We start from the raw sequence: 12,993 nt of genomic DNA, 5'->3' as shown, positions 1-12,993 counted from the left end.
TTGGGTTTTATACTGTAGTTTTAAATGTTTATGTTATGTTTTGTCAAGTTGTATTTTATGGTTTTAATTGTCGTGAACCATCCAGAGAGCTATGACAATTGGGTAGTATAGAAATGTAATAAATAAGTAAACAAAAGAAAAAAATAATAATCTAGCACCTCAGCGTATGCAATGAAGATGCCAAATGGATCTCCCTGGGAAAGGCATGCTTCTTTAAATGCACGCTTAAATGCAGCTTTTATTTAACTTATTTTATCCTTTTCCTTTTTGTGTGATTTTTGTTTTAAATTTTTGTGCGAGCACATTTCTTTTAAGGCCAAAGAACATCCGAGGTTATTCGTACTTCTTTTAAAATGTGCTTCAATGGGCCTCTTTTGTTTTGAAGGAAAAGCAGCCTTGGGCCCCCAGTCTGGGATGGATCCCTGGATTGGGGCCCTCTGCATGTTTCCTGCCCGAATTTCACCTCCCTCTATACATTTCTCTCCCAACTTTCCTCTAAGGAGCCCAAGGTGCTTCATCAGGACTTCTTCCAAACAAAACATGGAGGAAGATGATCTTTCAGAATGTGATGATATCCTTTTCCCTCTTCCTTCAGTCATTTTTATCCTTAAGTGGTAGAATTTCCTTAATGTTGGCATACAGCATGGCTGTCATGTGCATTGCTGGATTGTTCTTTATTCCAGTCATTGGTCTCACAGGTTTTCACATTGTTTTAGTGGCACGAGGACGCACAACCAATGAACAGGTAAGATGGTATTTTATTTATTATTATTATTATTATTATTATTATTATTATTATTATTATTCCCGGAATTATGCATGATTAGGGCAGCTTACAATAAAATATTAAAAACACGCAACAGCCTCACCTTGCCTAATAGTAGGGCCAGCCCTGGGACTTCCTGGAAGCATCTGACTGGCCGTTATTGGGGAAAGGAGACCGATATGGTATAGATTTCCAAGGGTGTATGGATGTTTCTCTTACCTTTTTCAAAATGTCCTGAATATTATAATTACAGGTGACGGGTAAGTTCCGTGGAGGAGTAAACCCTTTCACCCGAGGATGCTGCAGTAATGTGGAGCACGTTCTCTGCAGTCCTCTGGCACCCAGGTAAGCTAGGAGGTGGGGAATATAAAATGCTAGTTATTAACCAAAGCGGGATCCACAGTGTGTTCTTTGTTTAGTGCATGCAAAAGTCAGCTTTGGACCTGGACAACCTGGATTCAGCTGCTGCCACAGACACCTTGACTGCTTTATGTGTGATCTTGGCAACATAAGGCAACTCTTTATTAACCCCCTTTGCAAAGGTCATGGAGAGTAATGTATTTTCTGTTCTAAAAGAGCTCCGTGAGTTTCCAAAGCATGTGCAGTCCTCTGGTAGCACCTCTTGGCCTTTTTCAAATGGCCCTGCATTGTCTATTTTGTCCATCATGGAAGCCCCATTGAATGAGCTCCCATTCATTCCAACGGGGCTTGCACAAGATAACTTCCTGACTGAGCTATGGCTTCTCTGTTTTTTCACATTTAAAATCTCAATGTAGCAGACAAACGAATTGGTAATTTCAAGCCATTTGCAAACATTTCTTTGAGCAACAGATCTTGCATGGGATTTTTTAAAAAAGCTGTATGCCTTATATGATCTCTCAGGTATATTGTTGAGCCAAAGAAGAAACAGCCAGTAAGCGTGAAACCACCTTTCCTGAGACCAGATTTAACTGAGCGACAGATCACGGTGAAGATAAGTGACAATGGCATCCAAGCCAATCTCAATCGGAGCAAGGTAAAGCATTCCTGAACATCCACCTTTTAGGACAGGGGTGTGCAGACTCAGGGGCGTCGTCAGGGGTAGGCTTGGCTGGGCCCTTGCTGATGGCCCACACTCCAGCAGGGACCCATTGACAAGAGCCCCTTGGAGTAAGGGCCGGCCCTACCATTAGGCAAAGTGAAGCGATCACTTCAGGCAGCAGATTCCGGGAGGCGGTAGCAAGGTGCTGGGTAAGAAAGCTGTGTGTGCCTTGAAGCCTGATATGTTCCCTCTAATCTAGCCTGCTGCCTTCAGGTGCAGTAAAAGATGCCAAATATATGAGCAAATTGTAGCTTGAGGTTCATACTGCCAGTAACTAAGCCTCAGGAGATGCATTATGACCTTTTCGAATGGAGAAAACTCTGCACAGAAGCAGGAAAACCACACACAACAATCAGTGGTTCGGGGAAAGAATGTTCAGTCCTGTGGGGAACCCCAGAGGGTTGGGTTGGGATCTCAGTCCTATGGTTCTGCACCTCTGTTCTATAGATGCCCACAAAGATATTATTGAATGTTAAGGGTTGGAATGGAACTTCATTAAATTGCTTTATGTGTATTTTTCAGTCTAAAATTAGCCTGGAAGGGCTGGAAGAGAAAACCATGGATATCCAACCTCCTCTACCCCAAAAAGGAGATTCCAGCAAATACAGTGAGCTGGGGAGCAGTGAAGGTAGAATGCCCGATCCGTGCTTTACTTTTGAAACCGGGAGAAATCTTTTCATTTATTTATTTATTTGCAACGTTTGTATATCGCTCCACATCTGAAACAGATTTCGGAGCAGTGAGCATTAGAGTTAAAAAAAAAGTAAAAGGATAAAAAGAATAGAAACACCATATTAAAGTTATTCTTTTTAAAAAGAGAGTGCCAGGCTTGTCAGTTCAGGAATACCGTATTTCTTCGATTGTAAGACGCCATCGATTGTAAGACGCACACTATTTTCAGTACCTACAACAGGGGGGGAAAACCCTAAGACACACCCGCGATTCTAAGACGCACCCCATTTTTAGAGATGTTTATATGGGGGAAAAAGTGCGTCTTAGAATCGAAGAAATAGGGTACTTCCTGGAATAGAGCTGTTTTCTGGAGGCACCAAAAGTGACACAGTATTGGTGCCTGCCTCACTTCCAGGGGCAGGGAGTTTCAAAGAATGGGAGCCACCATCCTGAAGGCTCTTTTATGGGTGGACTTCAATGGAGCCATAGGTCCATGTGGGATCAGCATGCCTTCTAATGACCTCAGTGACCGGGTGGGTTGGTGAGGCCCCTGAAGCACTTGCTTCAGGTATCCTGGTCCCAAATTGTTTAGGGCTTTGTACATTAGTGCCAAAACCTTAAACCTGGCCTGGTGCAGTTCCTTCAGCAAAGGAGTTGCATGCTGAAAAGGGGCAGCTCCTGACAACAGCTTTGGCGTCCGAAAACATCTCCTGAAACATGGACATCAGTTGAGTTGGGCTGTGATGCAGGAACCGCTTTAGCCAGTCAGCCAGAATAGGCAATTCTAGGCTAGAAAGAGCAGTGGCTTGATCTGGAGCGAGGACGCTACTTATGTTCAATGTAAATTATCCATTGTTGTGCACACATACCCTTGTTTGGTTCTATATGCATGCAAGATGGACCCATTGTTGTTCATCTATGACAGTGAAAAGAGAGAAGTAACAAGTCTGACTTCTTTTATTTTCTTTGCTTTACTCCCCACAGAGAGCAGCCTTTCACCCAAACTAATCAGCCCTCCCACGCCTGCGATGTACAAATACCGTCCGGCTTTCAGCAACAATCCAAAAGTACACTACCATGGAGCATCTGAACAGGTAAGCCTATTATGACTGCAATCCTATGGACACTTGCTCAGGAGTCAGCCCCGTTGAATACAGTGGCACTACCTAGAATTGTGTATGAGTGGTTTAGAAAGGTATTCCCCAGTTCTCAGGCCCTTCAGTGTGCAGCAGAGGTTTCTGATGAGGACAAGAGCAGTCAGTGCCTTATTCAGGACCCTCCTGGACAGAGGACACAGCCCTGCCATCCTCTTCTGGCGCAGAACTGCCATCTCTCCAGCCTCGCGGATGTCTTTGCCTACAAAACCAGGCAAGGGCCCTTTAATAGTCCAGTCAGCTCCTCCGGGAGGGGCAGAGCTGACCATAGTACAAGTCTTGTCATCCTACATAAGGCTTCAGTTGGCCTTAGCTACCTGCTGAGACAACATTCTCCTATTGTCCTTGTAGGAGAGAGTTCCAGCCAGTAGGCCTATCCAGTGAAATTTTAGGACATTTTCAGGATGTTTAAAGGATGTTTTAAAGACGTTTTAACCATATTTGGTATGTTTTAATCAGTTTTTAATGTGCATTTTATATCATGTTTTTATACTGTGTTTTATACTTTGAATGATTTTAGTTTTTGTGAACCGCCCAGGGAGCTTCAGCTATTGGGTGGTATAAAAATGCAATAAATAACGATGATGATGATGATGATGATGATGATGATAATAATAATAATAATTTCTTCCTGCCTTGATTGTAGGACATATTTCAGAGCACTTTTCTAGCAGACAAGCTGGACAGGTCTCTCCTGTCCTGCCCAATTAGCTATTGTCATAACTCTGACCTTATATTGTGTGCCTTGTTTTAGTCTTTTCTTTTTTGCTCTCTATAAGCTGCAGATTCTTCTCCTCATTTAAAATGAAACCTCCCTATAACCACTGTCCATTTTAACTTTGAAAACTGAGGCAGGGACACCAATCAAGAATTCCATTTCCAGGAACTTGGTGTAATGGCTCATAAATCTTTCTCGAGAGACTTGTCTCCTGACTGATAGAGAAAGAGCTTTTGAAAGGGAGTCTCACTGCACGAGATTACAGCACCGAGTTGGCCGGAAAGCTTATTATCCCAAGAGCTTCGCCTTATTACCTGACAAACGGCTTGCTGCTTCTCTGTGTTATAGCTTCATCCGCGCATCAGCCGGCTCTGAACCTGCAGTTTGGAGCTGAGTAAATGGAGCAGAAGATTAAGAAGAAGAAGGGAAACGGAATCTCCATGTTCAGAGACAATTTGCTAGGAACGGTTATTTAATGGTGAAGTACCTCTGAACATGGAGGTTCTATTTGCTGTAACCAGGGCCAGCCCAAGACATGATGCTCCATCCTTTTCCATGTACAGTACTGGACTAGCAGAGTAATCAGTCGTCAACACTGATGGCATGAGAGCATCCTACCCTGCACACAAAGAAAGCAGGTTAATGTAGAGAAGCCTGCATGGTACACTGGTCTCCCCTCCAACACCAGTGTCAACATTTACTGGGCTAGATGGTCTGGCCCAGTATTCCTATGTTCACAGGGAGATCATCCTATCATGAGACAGGGAGGAATCCCCCAAAGTGAACTGCCCCGTCCCGTCTCTTCCCTCTCTCTTTATTTCCCTTTCTTTCAGATCTCCATGCAGGAAGGACATAAGCAAGGGTCCATGATGGAGGAGAATGATAGCAGCCTTGATTACCAGTCAGAACCTAGCCTCGATATCCCCAACTACCGGAAGAGTTCGCTTCACAAGACTTACCAGTCTTCTCCGCTGCAGATAGACTCCTTTGCCGTCAACTCGAGGTCTCTGAGCTTGAAGTCTGCCAGCAGGAGAGGCATAGACAAAGCGCCCCTCCATCCCATGAAGTCAGAAGGGGCTGCCTCCACACCTTACAAAAGCATCTTTTCCCCCAACTCTCTGTCGAACAGGAATGGGAGCTTGTCATATGACAGCTTGCTCAACCCCATGTCCTCCTCGGGAAGGAGGTGCATAGCTCACGCCGCCGTCGGCTCTGTTGGGTACCACTCGCCATATTTGTCTGCCAAAATGTGCCACCTGCGGGGCAGAGAGCTCCAGCGCCCCCCTCCACAGAGCTTCAGCCCCGTGCTGGGTGGCCCGGCCCCACACCCACGTGACCCCTCGCCGGTCCGCTATGACAACCTGTCGAAAACGATTATGGCGTCCATTCAGGAAAGGAAAGAAATGGAGGAGCGGGAGAAGCTCCTCCACTCTCACCCGGACTCCGTGTTTGCAGACTCGGGTGTGTACGATACCCCTAGTTCTTACAGCCTTCAGCAGGTCAGCATGCTGTCGGAAGACCCCCGTAGCCTAGCCATAAGATATGGCTCAAGGGACAATCTGATGACCACCGCCGGCTTCAGCGCGAGGAACCCTGTCCTGCAGGCCTCTGTTACTTCCCTCTCGAGTGCCATGACCAGAACGTCAAGGACTTCCACACCTTCCCTGCAAGCTGACCTAGCCAATAACAATGTTCAGGCCCATCAGGCACTGCAGGGCAGGATGAGCAATGGCTCCTACAAATCACCCAGCCACCAAGTCCCATCATCCCCAGGTGGGATGCCCAGGTCGCCCTCGTACGGAGGCCCCAAAGCTGTCACATTCATTAACACCATGGAGATAACGGAGGCACAGCCTATGGGGACTCCAAGGTATGGATGGCTTTATTGTGACTGTGGTTGATTATAGCAGGGGCAGGCAGAAGATAGATGGAGATTTACTGGTAGGTTCCTGGGTGATTTGCAATTATTGTAATATACAGGTTGATCTTAAGGCGATTCTTAGGTGCTTTGCAGTATCAGGACATAAGCAGCTCCATGGGTGTTTATGTGGAACTTTGGCTACTGTTGCTTTCTGTCAACTAATTTGCAATCCTGTTGTCTTTCTTCCGCTTCAGGGAGGACATCCAGTTGAAGACGTCTCACAGTAAAGTTAACGGACAGCCAAAAGGAATTTCCCGAGTGGAGTGCCGTCTAGGTTCCACATCTAGCTCCCAAGGTCCCCCGGTCAGTCCTGCTAGACACTCAAACGTTAAGAAGGTGTCCGGCGTGGGTGGGACGACCTACGAAATTTCGGTATAAAAACGAAATTCGTGAAATAAAGAGCCATCCGCAAACCCGGCCGTGAAGCTAGGTGCACTGTGAAGTTTCAGTCAATAATGCCAACAAGAAGAGAATTAGGAGCAGCAGCTGTCGGGTCTTTCCTGTTTTATTTCGTGGTGGGTTTTTTAAAAACGCACACACACAATGTCCCAGAACACATTTCTTTCTCTTTTTCTGGCCAAAACCAGCTGCAGCCTTATTCTTGAAGGAATAAACTTTGTACAGCTCATTGGATGCTCTCTTGAACAGAGAGCTGGGAACTGACTTAACCACCCACAGACCGATGGCACCACAATTTAGAGATTATGTTTGCTTTTGCGGAAGAGAACGGAAAAGCCATTGTGCGTTTGTTTCTGTCCACCAGATCCTGTCATGTAAATGTTGTTGTGCTGTGGTCTAAAACAGCTCGTGCGGGCTTAATGTTTTCTCTTAAAACCTCCAGGTTTGATGGCAAATAAGATGAAGGAGTGACAGGCCCTGGCAGGTATTTTTTCTTCTCCCCCAGCCTATGAACGATAAATAGTAGATTATTTGGAGGAGTTGGGTGTGTAGCAAATCCACTGTCCCCAACCAGCAGGGGTGCTGTTATGTCCTTCTCCACAATGGCTTCTTCTTCAATTCATGGTATGAAGCAGATTTGTAGATGTTTCTTCTTGAGCATACAGATCTGTTTCTTCCATTGGGATGGACAGACAAGCCCTATGCGCATGAAAGCTGTGCGCGCACAAATAAGCATATATGGACCTCTGCATTGGTGTGCGTAGAATGCCAAGCAATGCCAGTCCTCTTCAACAGAAGAAGTCCAGTGGACACTACTGGGCTTTGACTATTGTTCAACCTTTTAGAGACTGTTCTATGGGCAAAGGAAAGAAAGGGCTGGGTTTTGGTTCTATCCTTTTGTCATTTGCTGCCGTGTATGAAATTATGCGCACACCATGAGTTTGTCTTTCATGTCATAGAACCGTTATACAAGTAAGGAACTTCCATTCCTCCTTGGACTATGATTGGTGAGTTTTCCTGCCCTGTTCAAAAAAAAAAAGAAAGAAAGAAATTCAACTATTCAGATGGTAACCTATTATTATAAACAGTCCTCCTTTTTCCTCCTCTTTCATGCTACTGGAAATGGGCTGTAATACGGTGTATTGTCTTGCACTGGTGCAATGTGTATAATCTCAACGCAAGGTATTATGGTCTGTTGAAATTTATGGTGTGTGTGAGTGAGTGAGTGATTGTGTGTGATTGTCAGCCAAGTATATGCCTGTAGGGGATACATTTTGCCACTTGCCTGATAACTCGTGAGTTTTCCATGAGCCCTACATACTTTGAGACAGGTATCTTCCAATGCTGGTATTCACTCTGTCCAGAGCTCATCCTAATGAGAATCTGGAGACACAAACCCTTAACTGAGTTGTTTACAAAAATTCAAGTTTATTCTCTGAATTAGGAGTGAGTTCCTCCCCGGCCCCCCACAACTTCTCAATATAATTCATCATGAGCACTCTTTGATTTGGGAATTTTTATTAATATTTTTTTAGAGACAAAGCAAGTTGTAAAAGTATTGCATTTCTCAACTTGATATTTAACATGATTGCCTTAAACTTTCATTTTAGGATTTCAATGTTTCTGGATTAAGAAGTATCCCTCCAAGTGGGGTTCTGAAAGTGACATTTAAAAAGGATCAGAATTCTAGAAGTTGAATTTCTTTTGACATTTTGTTTTAGCTCAGATACGTGCCCTTTCTATACTGAAGGATTAGCCCGGGAAAATGGAGGGATCGTCCCTGCCTGCTCCCGAGATCCCTTGTGTGTCATTTGGATGCACAGGGATGATCCCGGGATAAATGGCTGGTGTAGACATGCCCACAGGGCCAAAAGAGACATGACCCAGAAGATCCTCTATCATTGAACTAAGGTCCTTCTGCAGTTCCACAATCCTGTTCCTATTTGAGGCCTCCTTCCTTCACAGCTGCTTTGCTATTCCAAAACAAGACAAGATCATAATAATGCATTCTAGTCAAGTATACAGGGCCGGCCCTACCATTATGTAGACTGAAGCAGTCAGGTGGCAGATTCTGAGAAGTAGCAGCAAAGCATTGCAGGAGAGACCTGTGTATTGTGTGGCCTGCTCTAAGTTAGCTTTTTGCCTTCAGGTGTAGTGAAGGATGCTGCCCCATCAACAGTACTCAACACATTCATCTGCCAGTCCAGCTGGTGTTTTGGGGTGGAATGGGAGAGGGTGCCATCTTGCTTTTTGCTTCAGGCAGCCAAACATCTTGGGCTGGCCCTGCATGTCTAGCTGGGCCTTCAGGCAGCTCCAATTTCAAGAATGCAATGTTTTATTTCAGCACTTCTGGTTCCCGTCGGTCCAGGTGTGCAGAGCATTTCAGCATGCACTGGTACCCTGGTAAACCCCTTAGTCTTCAGTGATGACAGCGAGCTTCCTACATGCTCTGCAGGGATGGCTTGGGAGGATAAGTATTGGTGCTTCCCCAAAGACACTTCCTGTTCATCTGATTGGCCACTATAGTGCTCAGGAATCTTAGGGCCAATGGGGGATTTTCTCCCAATGCAAATACCAGTTTCTGAAGAGGGTTTTTTTCCTCATGACCCAGTTAGGCAAGAAAGGGTTAGATTCTCCCTCCACATTAGATGCTCAGTTCCATTAACTATCAGGCTGATACAATTTGCTTAAAAACAAAACAAAACCCCTTCACATTAGATGCAAAGACGCATTTAACATCAATGTCTAGTTTGACCCTCAGTTTCCTTTTCTTCTTCACCCCGTTGCTTCCCAGTGTTTTGGTTTCCAGCGAGTTTTCATGAATGGAAAGACTTGCTTAAAGAATCTAAGACAATAGAAAAGGCCACAAGGGTTCTAAGACTCGCTGCAGACAACTCCACAAACCATTTCATGGGAATGGTGTAAGACTTTATACTTTGACCAGCACATTGCTCGGGAAGTGTTTGAATAACAAACACTTCGGGCCATATTTTTATTTATTGTGTCCATCATCTTTGGGTTCTGAAATTGACTAACCATTGCATTGGTGTCATTGTCATTTTCCTGTGGTTCCACTGAACATTCTAACCATAGCGGGTAATTTCTCATGTTACGGGTCCATTTCTCATGTTACAGTTTCCAAGACCCAGAAGCATTCCTGTACATCATTTGTGTGTTTGCATACAGGTGCAAGTGTATTGTCAGAATTATGAACTCCAGGGCAAGATTTCAGGGGAATGGACCAGTTTGCATTATCTCCAGTTGAAAGTACTCTATGTGCAACTAGATAAATGCACTCTTCTCAATGTACCTTATACTGCATGACATCCAATTCCCCTGATCTTGTCATCCGAAGAAGAAAAAGGATGGAAGCTTCATAGATATCAGTGACAGTGCAAATGGGGATTTACATGTGTACACATGCATTGTATGTTCCATTGTATATGTCGGGGTGCAGAACCTCAGGCCTGGGGCCAAATCCAATTTTCCTAGGGTCCCCCAAATGGCCACACCCCTCTTCCAGAGCACTGATCATTTGGTGGCTTCTCACTTTTTGTGCAGTGTCCCCACCCCTGCCGATTTTAAAGGCTTACTTACTTGCAGGAAGAGCTTTAAGATATAGGGTGACCATATGAAAAGGACGACAGGGCTACTGTATTTTTAACAGTTGTATTGAAAAGGAAATTTCAGCAGGTGTCATTTGTATATACGGGGAACCTGGGGCAATTTCCTCTTCATCACACCAGTTAAAGCTGCAGGTGCCCTGCCCTCTTCTAAATCTGGTCACTCTAGTATAACTCCTGCAGCTTTAATTGTTGTGATGAAGAGGGAATTTCACCAGGTTCCCCATATATACAAATGACACCTGCTGAAATTCCTTTTTCCATGCAACTGTTAAAGATACAGGAGCCCTGTCCTCCTTTTCATATGGCCACCCTATAAGATACAATATGTGGATATTTTTGTTCATTTTGCCTCCAACTCAGGATAAACTGGAGAGGAGGAAGAGGATTATGTATGGGTTCCTTGGAGGAAAAAAAGGTGGGATATAAATGTAATCAATCAATCAATCAATCAATATCAGTGGTCAGAAAGAAAGAGCCTTTTGGGAGGTGGTATCGTGATTGTGCCACTTTCTCCTGGTAGAAAGTCTCCAGACCTCCCTCTTTTGTCTGCCTTTTCGACAGATGGCAATTAATACCTTATTTATTCAAGGTAGATTTTGATTAGCAACCTGCTGTTTTTAATGAAGTTTCCCCAGGAGTTTTGCTACTGCTGCCTTTTCATGTCTTAGCTGTTAGTGTTTTCATGGAGCTATTATTTTATTGTGTGGATTTGTTTGTTTTTACCATGTTATGTTTTAGCTTTCCTGGTAAGCTCCTTAAGTTATTATTTTTAATAGAAAAGAAGGGTGCCGATATTAAACTAACTGTACAATCCCATATATGCCTATTCAGAAGTAAGACCCATTGAGTTCAGCGGATCTTACTCTCACGTACGTGTGTATAGCAGGGTGCAGAATCTCAGGCCTGGTGGCCAAATCTAGCCCTCCTTGGGCTCCCAATTTAACCCTTTGGGGTTCCTCGATGGTCACACCCCTTCCCCCCATTACAAATTGCTTGGTGGTATCCCAGCTTTTGTGGAGTTTTTGCCCCATTCAAAATGGTGAAAGAGTTGGTAAGAACTTTAAGCTAAAATACGTTGGGTATTTTGGGATTGCCCTTTTTGCCTTTGCCCTCACCTACTACTGGACTGTGGGCCCTGAAAGCTTATCTGAAATGAAATTTATCCATCCCTGTCCCCCATGGTGAAAAAGGTTCTGGTGTGTAGGATTGCAGCCCAACATCTTCCAATGGATCACGCATTTGATAAAGTGGGTTTTCTGGCCCATGAAAACTGGTACCACAATATATCTGTTAGTCCTTAAGGCAGCGGTTCTCAACCTGTGGGTCGGGACCCCTTTGGGGGTCGAATGACCCTTTCACAGGGGTCGCCTAAGACCATCTGAAAACACATATTTCTAATGGTCTTAGGAAACTGTATTGACTGAACTATGTCATGTATCATCTTTTGTATTATTAAAGCTATTGTTATGTATTATTTTCATTAGCAAACCATCCTATGACAATGGATCGTGTAGAGAAGAACGAAAATAATTGTATGGTTGGGGGTCACCACAACATGAGGAACTGTATTAAAGGGTCGCGACATTAGGAAGGTTGAGAACCACTGCCTTAAGGTGTGCCACAAGGCATATTGCTGTTGCTACTTTTTCCCAGTCCAAGTCAATTTAGTGTATATTCACTCAGAGGTCTGTTCCATTTCATCCTGTTCATTAATGGGCCATTTTTTATGTTGAAAATCTGCCCGCCAGTTTGCATTTAAATATGTATTTTGGAACAAGTCTTCTCGCAAAATCTGCATTTCTACGCTGATCCAATTTTTGAGCTGAGAACGGTATTGCAGCATTCAGAAAAGAGCAAATTCCAACAGATAGCTCCGTTTTGATCAGCATATTAATCTGACAGGTGTCAGTCATCACTACAACAGACTTAACGTGGCTTTAATTAGTAAGGTGACAAATGAGCAGGTAAGCACACGGATGTTTATGCAAGGCCTTTAAAAATTAACAAAAGGGCAGAGAGTCTATCCGAAGCACACAGGGAGAGACAATGCAGATGACAGGGAACGCCGATTCACTGGACTGCATGCTTGTCATTTCAGTTGCGAAGTCAAGCAGCTAAAGGCCCTGAGCTCCTTTCTCTCTAGTAAAGCAGCAGTTTCTGCAGCTGAAACTCTCCCCACGGCCTGAGTTCGATCCCAGCGGAAGCTGGTTCTCAGGCAGCCGGCTCGGGTCGACTCAGCCTTCCATCCTCCCGAGGTCGGTAAAATGAGTACCCAGCTAGCTGGAGGAAAGGTAATAATGGTCAGGGAAGGCAACGGCAAACCACCCCGCTATAAGGCCTGCCAAGAAAACATCAGCGAAAGCTGGCGTCCCTCCAAGAGTCAGTAATGACTCAGTGCTTGCACGAGAGGTTCCTTTCCTTCCTTCCTTCACCCTTAACTGATTTGGAAAGAAATGTCAGTCAGGTGAAAGCAGGGCATGTAGGAGCTGTAGGGCAGTATCCAATGGTACTCCTACACAGAGCAGACCCATTGAAGTGATTGGGTCTTGTCTACCATCGGATACTGCCTGCACTCTTTTCTCTTTGTATGACTACAGCATCAATTCCATCATGCCTACAGCACTGAGGTTTTCCCTTTAATGAGAGGAACATCTGG

The 12,993-nt window shown here is 44.5% G+C and overlaps 1 protein-coding gene across 1 annotated transcript in view; it reads left to right on the top strand.

The window, feature by feature from the left end:
* ZDHHC8 (zinc finger DHHC-type palmitoyltransferase 8) overlaps positions 1-12,681 on the top strand; it is an 85,618-nt gene extending 72,937 nt beyond the window's left edge. The window contains exons 5-11 of the mRNA XM_063144155.1: positions 643-745; positions 1,020-1,111; positions 1,649-1,781; positions 2,370-2,475; positions 3,504-3,613; positions 5,225-6,261; positions 6,507-12,681. Coding sequence (XP_063000225.1) covers positions 643-745; positions 1,020-1,111; positions 1,649-1,781; positions 2,370-2,475; positions 3,504-3,613; positions 5,225-6,261; positions 6,507-6,690 — 1,765 coding nt within the window. The 3' untranslated portion in view covers positions 6,691-12,681. The remainder of the gene's footprint in view (positions 1-642; positions 746-1,019; positions 1,112-1,648; positions 1,782-2,369; positions 2,476-3,503; positions 3,614-5,224; positions 6,262-6,506) is intronic.
* The last annotated feature ends 312 nt before the right edge of the window (positions 12,682-12,993 follow it).

Source organism: Elgaria multicarinata, chromosome 18 (assembly GCF_023053635.1).
Source record: "Elgaria multicarinata webbii isolate HBS135686 ecotype San Diego chromosome 18, rElgMul1.1.pri, whole genome shotgun sequence".
Lineage (NCBI taxonomy): Eukaryota > Metazoa > Chordata > Lepidosauria > Squamata > Anguidae > Elgaria > Elgaria multicarinata.
This window is presented reverse-complemented; position numbering and strand designations above follow the sequence as displayed.